This window comes from Sycon ciliatum, chromosome 3 (assembly GCF_964019385.1).
Source record: "Sycon ciliatum chromosome 3, ocSycCili1.1, whole genome shotgun sequence".
NCBI lineage: Eukaryota > Metazoa > Porifera > Calcarea > Leucosolenida > Sycettidae > Sycon > Sycon ciliatum.
Genome location: NC_088645.1, coordinates 21,997,084 through 22,013,275, shown reverse-complemented (window position 1 = coordinate 22,013,275; position 16,192 = coordinate 21,997,084). Strand labels below are relative to the sequence as shown.

Genomic DNA, 16,192 nt, shown 5'->3' with positions numbered 1-16,192 from the left:
TACACTTGCTCTATCCAGATCTGCAGAAGGCTAGATTTTGCATGCACGTGCGAGATTCGCATCCGCCGCGAACATAGCCAGAGTCGAAATTTTTGTACTCTCGGATTTGCCACCATCTTGACGAGTGGCCGCTGCGAAACACCCGTGACCGGTACCGAGTCGTACGTAGATCTACGCGCTCGCGGACGTGTCTGACACGTGAAACGAAAAGATTTTTTTGGCGGGTAGTCGGCAAAAATTAAGTGACGGTCCATCCCTTGGCTTTAGACCTTCGCGCAGTAGTGCCTAGACCCTAGTGCCTAGTGCCGGCCCGGTACAGAAATCGGATCGCGGAGCCTCACATGCACATGCTCAGCGCTCGTATCGTATGGATGACCACAGCACAACTCAACGAAAAAAAAGGAGCAAACTGGGCAATGAATGAGAGCTCTTCGGCTATGGCGATGTAACTAGCAGTTCTCTTTCGAGTCGTTCCCAATGGCCAGCTCTTCGGGCCAGCAGAGCCAGGTCTTCGCCCAGAACCTAGTCCCATACCAGTACTTGCTACGTGGCGTGGACCAGGCCGAGCAAGTCTTAGGACTAGGTGCGTACGGAGTGGTGTTTTCAGGGGATTGGCGTGGCACACCTGTAGCGATAAAACGACACCACCCCATGCTCGTCCTCGACGAACATGGGCAGTCCTCGAAGTTCTATCGACGATTTCTGCAAGAGTTTCCGATGTTGAAGGAGTTGCCGCATCCCAACATTGTTCAGGTGTTTGGCATGGTGGCAGCGACTGGACCTCATGACACACCTGGATTGGTCATGGAGTGTCTTTCGCAGACGTTGCGTAAACGTTGCAGCGTTCAGCCAGCGTTATCGCTGTTGGAAAAATGCAGCATCGCTCTAGGTGTATCTTCTGCTTTGGATTATCTGCATAGTCGCAGTATCATCCACAGGGATCTGACGACCAACAACATAATGCTGTGTGAGGTGGTTGAAGCTGGGGATGTACAGCTGAAGGCAAAGATTACAGACGTTGGTGGAGCTGCAGAGCTGGATGACAGGACACAGGCGCAGATGATGACAATAAACCCTGGAGCACAAACGTACATGGCACCAGAGACCCAGCGTGCATCCAATGAGCCTGGCCGGACGCAGTACGGTACTCCGGCCGATTGTTACTCGTTTGCTGTGTGCCTGCTGGCCATGTGTGTAGGCAAGGAGCCTCCCAACATTTACACACTGGCACGCGAGGGAAGAGTGAGAGATCTCCAAGATCTTGGATCTGATCATCCGTTCCATGACATCATCAGCAGGTGTTTGAAAGTGGATCCTGCTGAGCGTCCCACCGCAGCCTACATTTGTGATAGTTTCGGAGCAATGACTGAGATCATACGCAGGCAGCAGCAGCCTGCAGCCAGCAGTTCAACAGCTGGAGCTACGCAGATAAACACAAGTGAGCCGTCTCCCGACCAAGCCGAGATTGCCCGTCTGCGTCAGGAGCTGCAGGAGCGTGAAGAGCAGGTGCGTGACGCTCAGCAGCAGCGGGCCACGGCTCTGGAAGCTTTGCAGGATCGGACGGCCCTGTTGGCAGAAAGAGACGAACTGCTGCGTGATGCTGAACAGCAGCTGGTCACGGCTCAGCAAGCTGAGCAGGATCGGACGGCCGTGTTAGCGGAGAGAGATCAATTGCTGCATACCAATCAAGAGCAGCTGACCGCGGCTCAGCTTGCTGTTCAGGATCGGACGGTCCTGCTTGCGGAAAGGGACGAACTGCTGATGCGGCGGGGTGCAGCCCCAGAGCTCAGCGCTAGTACCGAATCAGCAGACGCGCAAAGGGTGAGAGAATCGCTGTTGCATCTTGCATCTCTGAAAGGAGAGGCAGGTTGGTTTGTTCGCTGCTCACTTCTTCTTGGTCGACCGCCGGCGGGAACACGCCAAGCCCTTCCAAAAGCCAAGGTGAGCTTTTAAAATGTACATGTAATTCGCGCGTGTCTAGAATGTTTCTGAACATGGCTATTAATGGCAAGTCAGCCTTTTAACCCATTGAACGCTAATGACGTCACTCTTTAGTCGCCATGGAGAATGCTTCCAATCAGAGCATGAAGTCTGTACTGTAAGTCCACACATTTTCGGCACATTCAATTCTCGGCCTCCCAGGGGCTAAAACCCATTTCGGCCGCAACAAATGTTCGGCCTGTACTGCTGCTGCCTGTATACACTGTCACACTGAACCTTGCGAAACGAATTTTTCGGCTGCAGCAAATTTTCGGCCAAATATGATGAGGCCGAAAATAGCCGAAAATAAATATACGCCGAATATTTGTTGACTCACAGTACGCGTCATGGGATAAATAGGGATTACTGTCCCAGTATAGTTTGTCAGCTGTGTTGTGCTCCTTCTTCGTGTATAATACGTCCTCTGGGCACGAATCCTGCCTGATAACGTCACGCGTCTTTTTCGTTCTCCCTAGAGTGATCTTTCGGCTGAAATTCGAAGGAGATCTTTGTATTTTTTGCCAAGTCCTTGGCAGTTTTTGCGTTCACGCGCTGCCTCGACATTGTATTCTCCTGCACGACTTACTACAGTGCAGTGCAGCGCAGGATAGTGCACGACAAGTGGGAAAAGTCACAAGCCGTGGAACTACACGTTTGCGGCCACTTACTTGTCTTGCACGCATGGCATGTCAACCTCCCGAATATCGCTCAAATTTTTGAGGTAGGTTTCGTTTGGGAGTGTAGATCGACTGTGCAAAGCCCTTGAAGAGTGTTCTAAAGGAAACCTTGGAAAAAACTTGCGTACCCTCAAGAATGGCTAAAAATATGTCTTGATATATTGGTCTGAAAACGAGCCACGGGACAGTGTACACGTACAAGGTACTAGCAAACTCCATCAAGCCAACATAGCCTTACCTTAGAGGAGTTCCTGGGGCGGTGTCGCTTGGCCACGCCAGCATCCCGGAAGACCAGGGCCATCACTCGGCGCTGACGCCACAAATATAGCAGATAGTCGAACAAATCTTCTAGCGCAGGACATGTCCCTTCCCGCCTCCCTTTCCCCCTCCCCCTCCCTCCCTCCCCCCATCATCCCTTTAGAGCTTGTACTTATACATTTGTGCAGTTCGTGTCTGCAGCTCTGTTTGAATGTGTACATATTGTGCAGTTGTCCCTAGGCTGTGTTTACACGGAGACGAAACGAAACGAACGGAACCAAAACGCGCTGCCCACGAATCGTTTTCAAACCATTCACACGAGACCGGGAAATCGTTTTGAACCGTTTACACGAAAACAGAAAACGGGTGGTCTGGTTGGGGTTGGGACGTGCTGGCCTGGCGCAAGGGCGGGAAGGAACACGCTGGTTTGAGCTGGCTAGCTCATGAACGCGGTTTGTGCACTTGGTTTGAATATTTTCCGTACGATACGGTGGTACTTCGTTGTCGTGTAAACGCAAATCGTTGCCGTGTAAACGCAAATCGTTGCCGTGTAAACGCAAATCGTTGCCGTGTAAACGCAAATCGTCGCCGTGTAAACGCAAATCGTTGCCGTGTAAACGCAAATCGTCGCCGTGTAAACGCAAATCGTCGCCGTGTAAACGCAAATCGTCGCCGTGTAAACGCAAATCGTTGCCGTGTAAACGCAAATCGTTGCTGTGTAAACACAAATCGTTGCCATGTAAACGCAAATCGTTGCCGTGTAAACGCAAATCGTTGCCGTGTAAACGCAGTCTTACTAGTACATGATTTTGTAATTTGTGTTAGAATACACGTGGGAATGCTACGCACTTTGCATGCAATTGTAGTAGCTGGCCCCGGAGGCAATCACTGTCAAACACAACTTCTTTCTTACAGTGGGTTGCTGCGAGGGCTGCGTCCCACGCGCCTCTGTGGATTCACAGGAGGTGTGAGTTACGAAGTCTGAAGAAAATGTTGAACGATCTCTGCTGGGATGACGGCTACACCTTAGCTCAATAGTTAGAGCATCGCTGGCTACAAGCGAAGGTCCCTGGTTCGAATCCTGATGGGGACCGTCAAATGTTTTCTTCAGACCTTTCCCGTTTGTGTCTTCCCCTCAAACTAGTGAATATTGTATGTCTTGGGGCTCCCCGCGGCCGTTGTGAGTTTGGTGTAATGAAATTTTATTTTTGAAACGCTGTGAAGAGACCGTTTTTGGAGTTTGGAGTTGAGAATTAAAGTTTCCTAAAAATATTCTTGTCCATGTAATTGCCCTGGTGGATTCGGGATCAAGGTTGCAATTCTTCTTTCAGTTTCTGCTGAGTCATGATAGTTTATAGTAAACTTTAGCCACCCGGTTTGGGGTGTGTGTGTGTGGGGGGGGGGGGGGGTATTTGGACCCAGTTGGAAAGAAAAACATCGAGTCACTTGTGACTTGGTTGGGAGTCATGTCCACTACTATATGCTTCATTCAAAGGGGACACACTGACACTGCACACCTGGTCTACACCACACAAAGGATGGTCGCGACAGTTACCTATGCACACCGTACACTTGCTGGGGTAGCCGGCATACACACACACACACACACACACACACACACACACACACACACACACACACACACACACACACACACACACACGCGCGCGCGCGCGCGCGCGCGCGTGCGTGCGCGCACACACACACGCGTACTCACACACACGAACGTATGCATGCACCAACATACGCACAAGTACACAATATACACACAGATATGAAATGAAAGAGCCGCTAGCTCAGGAGTCAGGACCCTCGCGATGTTCTGTCTACTATTCCCAGGTCGTCATACGATCGAATCCTTTCCAAAGCTTGGTTGTGATTGGTCACGTGGTATGCATGACCGATTAGCCAGTTCGCGTACGAGCATGCATATGTCAGGGTTCTAGCCAGGTCAAAATAGCAGGGGGCCGGGCATGGGAAACACAGTTACCCAGAGACCCATTTTTTCCATGTTCCAAAATTATCTTGCCATGCAAAATGCAGCGTACGGGGCGAACCCCCGACTTCACCCCAGCCAAACGTGACTTTATGAACCCCCGACTTCACCCCAGACAAACGTGCCTTTACAAACTCTTTAGTAGTGACGGGTACCCGATCGCGAAATGTTTCCATGGTAACACCACAATGCACCTCTTCCCTTACACACTGGGTAGGCATGCGGAGTATTGCATGAATGTGTACACGTGCCCGGTACATGATGTCATCTGCGACTTCGGGTTTTCGCGTGCTATCCTGTACCCGTCTACCCGAGATCCTCACGGGTAGCACGGGTACCCGGCTACCCTTGCACACCATTATTTCATTCATCTTGGGCACCCTGTAAGAAGACTTTAAAGGATCTCTTGGGAATGCCCAAGTAAAATTTAGCAATGCAATACAAAATACAAATACTTACGAGAGATAGGAGAGTCGCCAGGAAGCATCACATCCATCTTCAGGAATCGTAAAGAGCTAACGGCATGGTCCTTGGTTGGGGTAAATGCTGAACGTCTGATTTATCCCAACCAAGATTTTAGCACTTTGTTCGTCACTATTTTCGCTTGTCTGCTGGTGTCTCCTGTCGGTATCACGTCCCAGGACACAACGAAGAGGACTACTAATAAACAGTTCACGGCCCTAACAGCATTGAACGCGGCACTTCTTTCACATCGTGAATACAATAAGACAATTGAAAATGACCAAATTCTGTAGCGATCCACCTTCTCTCTCACGGAACTAAGCAGAACATGCGACATCACTGTCCTGGTCGCTATGGCAACGTGATCATACTATTGGCGATTTAGCAACAAGCCATTCGGACCAATATCAGATTGTCTTTCTTCTGGACCCTACTTGAAAAATCGGTGCCCTTCCCCCTTTAAAATATTTACTGCCGAAGTCACAAAATCCTGGTTCGTGATATTTCAGTGTTCTCTATTGTCATTAGCATGTCCATGAAGTGCTGTGTGTGTGTGTGTGTGCTTTCATTTTTGATAACCTGTTGCAGTGGAAGGCTATCGGAAATTTCCCTATCCGAAAAGGCGTCAAGTCAAGGGTGAATGAGGTGGTATGCTTTAATGGCGGAGTCAAATGCACGCTGTTGGAAAAAGGCGATTCCACGTGGAATTTTCGTATCTTGAGTGGAGACCCCACAAACCTTTCGGAAACCGCCGATGGTGAAGTCAACCTCACGCACATCTTCCGAGTTCATCGGAGTACCGCTTTTGGATTCCGCTTCATAGAGCAAAAGGATAGCCTGTACTGCATCATCATTTATAAAGCCGCACCATGTATTGTTTACAAGGTACTGGAAGATGGGGAATGGCAGGAAGTTGTACAGTTCCCAGATGTTCGCTTCGGATTTCGCTCGGTTTCCATTGGCAACCAACTGATCATCATCGGAGGCTCTACCGACAAATCTTCATTCAAGCCCGTTCGACCAGTCGTCACTTCCTTTGATATGACGATTGAAGGAAACCAGGAATGGATTGATTGGCCAGACTTTCCTGCACCTGATAGGATGCTCCGGTTACTGTCAAGCGTCGCCTACGATGGTCATCTACACGTGTTCGGAGGTGATCCGAACCAGCCGGCTGCTGCACAGGAAGTCTTCTCGGCACCTATCATGCAGCCTGCGGAGTCTCGTACCTGGTCACGGAGTGTATTGCCCCATCATCCATTCTGGCTGTGCCGTCTACAAGTTTTCAGGGGCTATTTGGTTTGCTTTAAAGAGGAGTATGGAGGCAGTCCAAGTCAGGATCATAGTGTGTTCATGCTGTCACCAGTTTCTCGCAGTTGGCAACCAGTTCCAAGCACCGACCTCTTCAACGGCTGTCCCTGCGATGTGTATGGCCGTTTGGTAGTCTTTACGCCGGGAGACGTCAGGCAGCTATGCTGGGAGTCTGTAACCAGTCAACCAAGAGGAAGGATTGGCTCTTGGCTACGGCGATAACTGGGCTGCCCATCTGCCATTGTGTCGCCATTCTTTGCGCCACACGGTCTCTCTCTCTCTCTCTCTCTCCCGACTAATGTTAGCGCTTAGAATAGTCCGTAAAGGAGCATTGTACAAAGTAGTTCTCTCTGCATGATCTCACTCTTACACACGTACACATACGCACACACAAACACACACACACACACACACATACGCGCACACATGCACACACATGTACACGCACACACACATCCAGAACTCCATGTTCTCAGGATTGTGCTAGAAACGTTTGCATATCTATTCCTAACAATCTAGGCATGTGTGCATGGATCCGTGAAAAGCTTCGGAACAACTACTCCCGCACACTAATTCCCTGGTCATTCTGATGCCGGTTTATCTCCTCTTGATCTGCATTCATTTCATACCGACTGAGACATTACATGTCAGCTGACAAACCCCTTTTATTTGAGACATTACAGATGAAATATTCTCTATGTGTGCACAAGTACGCCTGAATTTAGAGCAACATTCTTTTTTCTTGATTTCCATGGCCAGAGCTTGACGCCTGTTTTGTGGCAGCATTTGCCACCAGCGATTTTTAGGCCGCCAAGTGCTTTAGGTAGTTATATGACCCCCGCGTTATCGTCCGGTTTGTGGAACCTCACTTGTTGCTTTAGTACACGCTGCAAATGACTGCACAGTGGCCCCTCGAACTGCTCGCAGTAGCATTATGTGTATGTGACATAGCACACACACACATTCAGTTTCTCTAGTATAAGTTTAGTTCACTTTGTTCTTGAAGATTATTATAATAATATTATTATATTCATCATAGTACGGTACATATATGGACTGGTCTACATGTATTTGCCCCGCAGGATTGCATGGCTACTTTGATCGTGATGGTGTCATGCTTTTCCAATCAGTGGATCATCGGCTTGAACCTTTAAACTTACATGAGTACAGGACATGTAATAATTATCTTGCTTGGGCATAATTTTGGTTCTTATCACCTGTTCTGCACAATGTGGGGCGTGCTGGAAAGCTCTCCCCTTGAAGAGCGGAACAAGCTCAAGCTGGCTACTGCGTCTGTGCGCACATATCCAGCACTACCACCCGCGAAATAATTGCGGAGCTGGATTATGAGCAAAGTGATATTCCCGCCTCCCTGACTGAGTCTCGAATATGGATGCGACTAGTAGCACCACAGAGCCAAATGAGATTTGGTTAGTATTAAATGGAGAATTGTCAGTTGGTCTTTGCAATCCTCAGTGGTATAGTACATTGTATATGGTGTTGTGAAGTTCAGTGGAGCTCTTGTAGTTTAGGATTGGCTACTGCGGAGTATGAGCATGCAGCCTTTTCAGCTTAATTGGCGATGTTAAGCCTACTGTACTACCGCAAAAGTCCGTAAATAAGTACGTATTTACTTTCGAATTTAGGGACCACACCCGTACTAACTTTCAGGTGGGTACTGACTTTCGGGCACGAACTGACTTTCGGACCTGACTCGTGTGTAGTGGAGAAGTCATTTTCATGTCGATGTGCATTGTACGTGCTGCATGTGCGCACCGTACCGGTACTTATTCCGGGCAGTGTGCTTATCGGGCTTGACTTGACTTTAACAGACAGAGCCAAAAGAATGAAGGGGATTATTTCTTTCGGGCAGGTACTTATTTGCGGACTTTTACGGTAGTGTACTTCTCATTCGACTTTTACTACTTAAAAAAAAAAAAAAAAAAAAAAAAAAAAAAACTTCTCATTCGACGCAACGCTGACTGTACGGGACGTATCCGTACGACACGACATGCAGCAGTCGTCGCGGTGTTCAACGTCGAACGGCGCGAGTCGGTGACAGGGTGACTTTCTGACCAAATTTTTCGTTTTTCGGGACTTCTTTTCAATTATTTCTCTTTGAAAGAAACGGAATCAAGTTCACAATACCTGCTTGTCATGAAGATTTAAAAATTAGCCCTGAAAGTTGTGGCATTCAAGTAGGAGCCCCAGGAAATGATAGTTCGTCTGTAACGCTCCTGAACTATCCCTAAATACAATAAGTGACAAGACATCTTATCATGCTAAAATTCAATTCAAGTCGTGCTTGCCATTCTGCGAGTTATCATGGGAAGCGCAGTGTTCGAAATGCTAAAAATTCCCAAGTAACAAATCAGGAGTAGTCCGCGCACGACACCGTCTCCTGTTCACACTCGAATTTCAGCCGTTGTGTACGCTTGCGTCCCCGTCCCCGTCTTCCCGTCGCTTCCCGATCCGTACGGTAGTACGGTTGCGTTCCCGTTCCTGGTGCTCACATTGGACGCCATCAGACGATCCTTACATCGCACCCCGTCGAATGTGAACTAGGCTTAAGTTGCGAAAAATTATGGCATCTTTGGGAAAGGGCTATACCGTGCACGACACACAACAGGAAATAAAAAAATCATCATACACCTGCACTAGCTGCAGTGGCGTATCCAGGATTGTGGTGAGAGGGGGGGGGGGGGGTAGACTCCGGCGGATTATGCTCGCGAGATCATGGAATTATGCTTTCATGGATTCTCGCAATATGCTCGCAAAATCCTCATAATTATTATGCTGTGGCACGCGGGGATACATATTCACGCTGTTGTACTTATGGAGCCTCAAAGTTCGGAAAATTGTGCCTTTTCGTACTTGCAAGTGGCCATAAGTACAACGTAACACATGAGTATCCCCATACCAAGGTATCCATGCATGCTAGAGATCAACATGGAAAAGAGAAAACATTACTTCTTCATTGCCAAATTAGTTTGAGTTACCTTTGAAATTATCATGTTCAGGAACTGTCTTCGTAATCGTCATACTCGTCTAACCGATGTTACCCTCACCCTGCGAGTAATCAGCTCATCTCTCCCGTAGCTCCACCACTCCTTCCAACATGACCGAACATCAACTATACCTCATTTTTTATTAGAGCAATATCCATAGCCTGCACAGTCATGCCTGCCAAAATCGAGAGGTCATAATTATTATGACTTCGTAACATGCAAAATGTAGACTCTACATGTACATGTACGCGAAGTTTTGCGGACTACCCGTCACTATCTCGTCTGCCCCAGGATACCTGATAAAGGCTGATTCACTCGCATCTTCTGCTACATGTACTGTATGATGATGATCAGTGTGAGAAAGAACGTAACTCGTTACTTTGACGAAGACGAGTTTGAGCATACTGTGTTGCAATGATTTCTACCCTGCTTTTCATTGAAAACACTATCTGCATGACCTCCGAGCCCTTTACTATGCAGACTACCAGCACTGATCAGGTGCATTGTACATAATTGTGTAGCCTACATACTAGAACTGTGGTACAATCATGTAGTTATGCTCCTACCTCCAAAAGGATGCCAAATTATGCTCCAAATTTTCAACCACCAAATTATGCCAATAATTATGCCGGCATAATCCGCCGGTGCCTAGGGGGGGGGAGGGGTCGGCTCTACATTTTGTGCATTTCTGCTGTCAAATGCCAGATACAGTACATGTATAATAATTATTATGCATTTTTATTAACAAGCGAAACTTCCCATCACAAGGCAAGATATACATGTAATTTCCAATTAATTATTTCCAGGATGTTTTTAAAATGTTTATTGACATTGTCTGCGAATTTTAATAATACTAAGGTTCCATTATTGTATCGCTGGCCTCAAGCGAAGGTCCTGGTTCGAGTCTTGGTCGTGACAGTCAAATTTTTCTTCAAACCTTTCCCGTTTGTTTCCTTCTCCGGCTCAAACCAGTGAATATTGACAATTTTAGGCTTTCTGGAAAGCTCTTGCCAAGAGGAACACACCTGTGCATATTTCAACCGAGTGCAAATACACTGGTACGAGCTCGTACTGTAGTCCTGGGAAGACATACAAAACGGAACTTTTAGACAATTTACTAAAATCCCTGGTATTTTCGTAATATTCACCGTAGAGCGCTGCGTTTTTTCGTAGCTGACAACTGACGATCCATACCTGGCGTCACACTGGTCTATGTATTGTGTATTTTGAAATTCCGATTCCGGTCGGGGAATGAATGGCGCAGAATCGATTCTGGCGATTCCTTAGAAAAAAGAGGAATGAGCCTAGTGGAATGAAAATACGCGGAAGTCATGGGAGCTTGAGCCGCTTCGTCGCTGTTGCAAACCTCCGCCAACAAAAACTTCAAACGCGATTATCATGATTATCGACATACGGAAATGTTGGCGGACATCGTCCAGGGTATAGGCTGGTACTGTATCCTCGGCAATAGAGCTTGTTCGTGGTATATTGACCCTTCGGTGCCTGAGAAAGCGTTTGCCCGACACAAGAACTGGAAATATGCCCTCGCACCTCGGCTCCTCATCGACTATCCACAGCACATATTTACCCAAAGAGGCACTGAGCCTGCTACTTCACTTCTTCTTACATCAGTGCCTCTTCTCTGTCAAATGAGAACGAGAGCTGGAGATGTTTCTGTGACTGATACGAGGTCGAATAGCAAATTAATAATCATGATGAAGTAGCGGCCAAACGCCGCCCGCAGGCAACCTACAATTTAGTTACGAGCGCTCGCAGATCTACCCCGTGTTTGGCCACTCCGTCATCATCACTGTCGTATGGACATGCAGAAACCTACGGAAGCAAAATAGCGACTACATGTACCCGGATTGGCATGCAGTCACTGAGTGTTCGCAAGGCTACAAACAACTTAACAGGTAATACTCATACTCACAAAAAAAACATTCCACCGTCGTTCCCAGAGTTGCGCAAAACCTTTGCCAGATTCCCGAATGCATGCCAGCGCGTTTGTTTGCTACGCTCATTCCGATTCCGGGATGGGTACCTACTGCAGTCCATGTCCATTCGGGAATGACGGAACAAATGCAACCTTAAAGGGCTTATTGTCAGTTATTGATCCAAAGACAGACAAACTATAGGCCAGTGTCGCTACTTCCGATTTTGTCAAAGTTGCTGGAAAAGCTGGTCCAGCGGCAGCTTGTACGGCACCTCGACCACACCGACGCTATCCCGGAAACTCAGTTTGCATTTCGCCGGCAGCACTCGACGGGTGATGCACTAGCCTTACTGGTTGATCAGCTGCAAATGGCTCGCGACAAGAAGGACTCCTCTGGAGTGTGCTTCCTTGACATGTCGAAGGCCTTCGACAAAGTGCGGCATGCAATTATGATCCAGGACTGCTTTGAAATTGGAGTTGGCGGTACGGTGATGAAATGGCTCGTTAGCTACCTTACAAACCGGACACAACAAGTCCGCATCGGTAGCGAACTGAGCAACATCACAGTATGCACAAGTGGAGTACCCCAGGGATCTGTATTGGGGCCCATTTTGTTCAATATATACACCCGAGCGGTAGCTGCAGTAGCTCACCCGACCCCTAGCATACAATTTGCTGACGATATTGCACTGTACCAAAGTGGTTCCAACGCGGCAACTATTTCACTGGGACTCTCGTCATCCGTCACTGCGCTGGCCGACTGGCTCGAAAACCGCGGCCTGATATTGAATGAACGCAAAAGTCAAGTTCTGTCCATCTGTGGGAGGGATGCGCAAACCAGTATCGCTGTAAATTGCCATCAGACCCGCTTACCTGCTTGTACTGCGGCCAAGTACTTGGGTTTAACCATCACCGAGCAACTGACCTGGGACCCTCATATCCACGATGTTACAGCGAAGGTGAACAGGAAAGTCGGAGCATTGTGGCGAGCCCGGCGATCCCTTTCCCAGAAGGCCAGGGTCCAATACCTAAAATCCGTTGTGATGCCCGACCTATTATATGGAAGTGTGGCCTATAGCACGTCCCTCTCAGCTTTCGCTCTAGGGAAACTCCAACGTCTTCAGAACCGTGCCATCCGCGCTGTGTTCAGCCTACCACCCACATCTTCGGTAAGCCACCAAAGGGAGAGCATATCCCTCCGGAAAATCGAGGAGACACAACACCACCGACTCCTCGATCTCATCTGGCGCGGCCTGAACGGCCAATGTAGTACAGCGCTTTCAAAGCAGCTGAAGCCCGCAACCACGGCCCCAACTCGACATCAAGCCAACGCCGGGCTCATTCTCCCGCTGGCCAGGACGAATACAGGCACTCGCCGACCGTTCTTCCGTGGACCTGCACTGTGGAACACTCTGCCAGCCAGTGTACGTTCCTGCAAAGCCGTGGCCGATTTCGCAGCAGCCGTGTACCCGTACACTCTCAGGCCATAAACGTTTTTAAAAGAAGAGAAACAGTGGCATGCCCCCCCCCCCCACACACACACGGACAGTATGTATAGGCATATAACGAACGGTCTTTTCCTGTTAGCTCTGTTTGTCCAATACATGAGATTTAACGTCTTTCTTGTTGTTTTTCCTTCTCCATGTAGCTGCTTCCAGCATGGTAAACGACAGTACCATGGCCTTTTCAGATTTTCATTGTACCTATTTGTAGTACCTCCCGGGATCAGTATTTTCCACTTGAAATAACATCCACCCCAATGCCTCATTCTTAGCATTCTTTTATTCGCTTCCATGTAATTGGCCTTATTGCCCGTTTGGTATTGCGAATTCAAATAAAAAACAACAACAACAACAACAAGATGGCAACGCTCGAAAGTTGGTCGGATTTACCGCTCAGCTGCCATCCTCCTCCAATTGACACGCCCTTTTCTACGAGAACTGAATCGGCCAAACACAGCACACATAGCGACGTATGAACATGGGTATCACGATACGGGTATTGCTTGTGCTCGAGCTCCGAGCGGCCGCATGCAAGCTGTCCACGTTTTTATGCACGCATTTCTACTTAGACTCTCGTAGGTTATCCTCCGGAGAGGAATGCACAACTAGTATCTGGCACGTGGCTGCAACGTGTTGCCTTGGTCTACATGTAGGACTCAGTATAGAGTCCATGCACTATATGATGTCCAGCACCCTATATAGAGTCCATTGGTCCAAAATCCACTATACAGAGTCCAGGAGTCCACTCAGTTTTGATCAGCTTCATCCTGCCGCGCAATCCCCTATAAGGAGTACACTTTTTCTACAAGTCCCCTATTCACGGTCCAGGAGTCCAGAGAACAAACACCTTTTCAGTTTTGCTTGCCTCGTGGCAGCGCATTCCTTTCTTCACTTCAGCCATGGCTGCCAGTTCTGCTGTGCAGTTGCTGACAGTAATCTGTCTCGAGGTAACCAAGGAGGATAAGGAGACGTTCAAAATCAAATCTGGAAAGCGTCTTGTGGTTCTCTGAAGACGTTTCATCAGTGCGCGGGATGAAAGCAGAAATTGCAGAACGAGAAAAGTTCAGCACAGTTCAAATCTGACGAGTCAGGTACACTGACACTCTCTTTCGTTCGACGCCACAAGGATCCCCTGTTTGGCTGGCCATTGCTGCCAGTAAGGCGTTTGAACGGTTTCATCAGAGCGAGGGATGAAAGCAGAAAGCGGAGAACGAGAAAAGTTCAGCACAGTTCCAATCTGACGAGTCAGATACACTGACACTCTCTTTCGTTCGACGCCACAAGGATACCGTGTTTGACTGGACAAGAGCTGCCTGTACCACCGTGTCAAAAGGCTGTCCAACTACATGGCAGGACGATGACTGAGGTAAGGAAGCTTTTACTTGTTTCGATTGGTTTGCTGTTCTGTCGTTATGCTTGAATTTTTTTCCATTTTCAAGGATCGTATCGCGTTTGTTTGATGTTGCTTGAATGGATGCCCTAAAAGTAATCAACCACTTCGTTATAGTCCTCAAGAACTGCAAGGACTTTGCATCAATCGTATACGATCGTCTAGCTATCATCAATTATTATTTTATTTCATGAGAAATGTATTTTTATCCCTGTGATAATTATGTGAACTCCACGACACTCTTCCTCTACTACTAGTACTAGGCTCTAGTATGATGTCAAATACAATGGGATCCACAAACGCAGTGCCAGTGTACTAGTAGTAGTAGTAGGAGGAGGATTTCTCGTATGCCGATGACAAGAAAAAGCTTCTCAAGCTAATACATGTACTCGTATTCCATGAAGTAACCGTTTTGATGTCACAAACATGACATTGTGTCAGTGAAACTGCCTCGTGACAACAAATCATTGCATTTCCATCTTGGGGAAGACTGACTGACGGCAACGCTGTACAGATTGTTCAAATCATCTCATTTCAATTTAGTTGCAGTGAAGTGAAACACTGTGTGCACTACATGTATGGTGGTGTGTCTGTGCATCTTGAGTGTGCACAAACGATCTTACTGTAAGACATGTTATTATAACGAGTCGCAAATTTAACGATTGTCCAAAATTCATAGGTTAACGAGAAGATAATGTTAACGATCTTGCAGTATTCTGCCATATCCACACATAGCATAATATGAATCAGTACGGCCTCAACGGATCTTATTATAATGAAGAAATGTCATCCGTTAAAACGTTAGATTTGCTTCCTCGTAATATTATACATGTCTTACAGTATTCCTCGTATTGCTAATAGATTATTGTCCCCACCGTCACCTGTTCACAGGTCTTTGAGTGGATGGATTTTCATTGAGCATTACATTCGTTGAGAACTTGGTAGTTGTGTGCTTCCATGCATCATTACGGTAATACGCGTATCCTTGTGCTATCTATTTGTTGCAGGTGTGCTGATCTTCAGAAGATTGCGGAACTGAGTGCTGCTGAACATTTGCATGGCCATGAGCAATGGTGAAGCTTGCTATTGCACTCTCAGCATGTCCTAGTATTATGCTGACTACTGCACTATGTTACTCTCTTACGCTACTACACGTATGTAAACGTGCGCGCATCCGCCCACGTATGCATTCGTTTCGTATAATTATTTGTTATCCCTCTTCACTTTACGTGTAAATGGGTGGACGTTTGCATGGCTGTTGGAGTTGCGTGTGTATTGTGTCTCTACTCTTTTCTTGGTGTTTTCCTGGCGTTGTATAAGTTTGTGTGTGTGTGTTTGTGTGTGTGCGCGTGCACAATAATTTGAAAACAAATAATTAATCCTTGGCTCTCCATTATTCTCTTTCGATTCTTGTTTTTTTTTCAAGGTATTTTCTTGGCGTTGTGTGGGTATGTGCATGTGTGTGTGTGCGTGCACAATAATTTGGCAACACTACATGATTGAGATATTGTAATTTGCAGTGTCTGCGAAAAGACCACTTGATTTGAGGATGGTGTTTGTAGGGTTTTTCATGTAATGAAGTGGCTGCAGTGGCGCCTCAATACTTATTTTTTATCTTGAGAAGTGAATGATGTAAAGGATTAAAGGGAGAGGCCGTTTTCTGGTTAATATT

At 47.4% G+C, this 16,192-nt stretch overlaps 1 protein-coding gene across 1 annotated transcript; it reads left to right on the top strand.

The window, feature by feature from the left end:
• The first annotated feature begins 369 nt into the window (after window positions 1-369).
• LOC135811739 (uncharacterized) lies at window positions 370-7,748 on the top strand. The gene is made up of 2 exons (XM_065324978.1): window positions 370-1,941; window positions 5,962-7,748. The coding sequence occupies exons 1-2, from the start codon at window positions 478-480 to the stop codon at window positions 6,904-6,906; spliced, it is 2,409 nt and encodes an 802-aa protein (XP_065181050.1). The 5' UTR covers window positions 370-477; the 3' UTR covers window positions 6,907-7,748.
• Window positions 7,749-16,192: the final 8,444 nt, after the last annotated feature.

What these genes read in the sequence shown, in the direction of transcription:
- LOC135811739 (XM_065324978.1), top strand. Translation starts at nt 478, where the DNA reads ATGGCCAGCTCTTCGGGCCAGCAGAGCCAGGTCTTCGCCCAGAACCTA. An exon ending in AAGCCCTTCCAAAAGCCAAG is followed by an intron (nt 1,942 to 5,961) that starts GTGAGCTTTTAA and finishes AACCTGTTGCAG; the next exon opens with TGGAAGGCTATCGGAAATTT.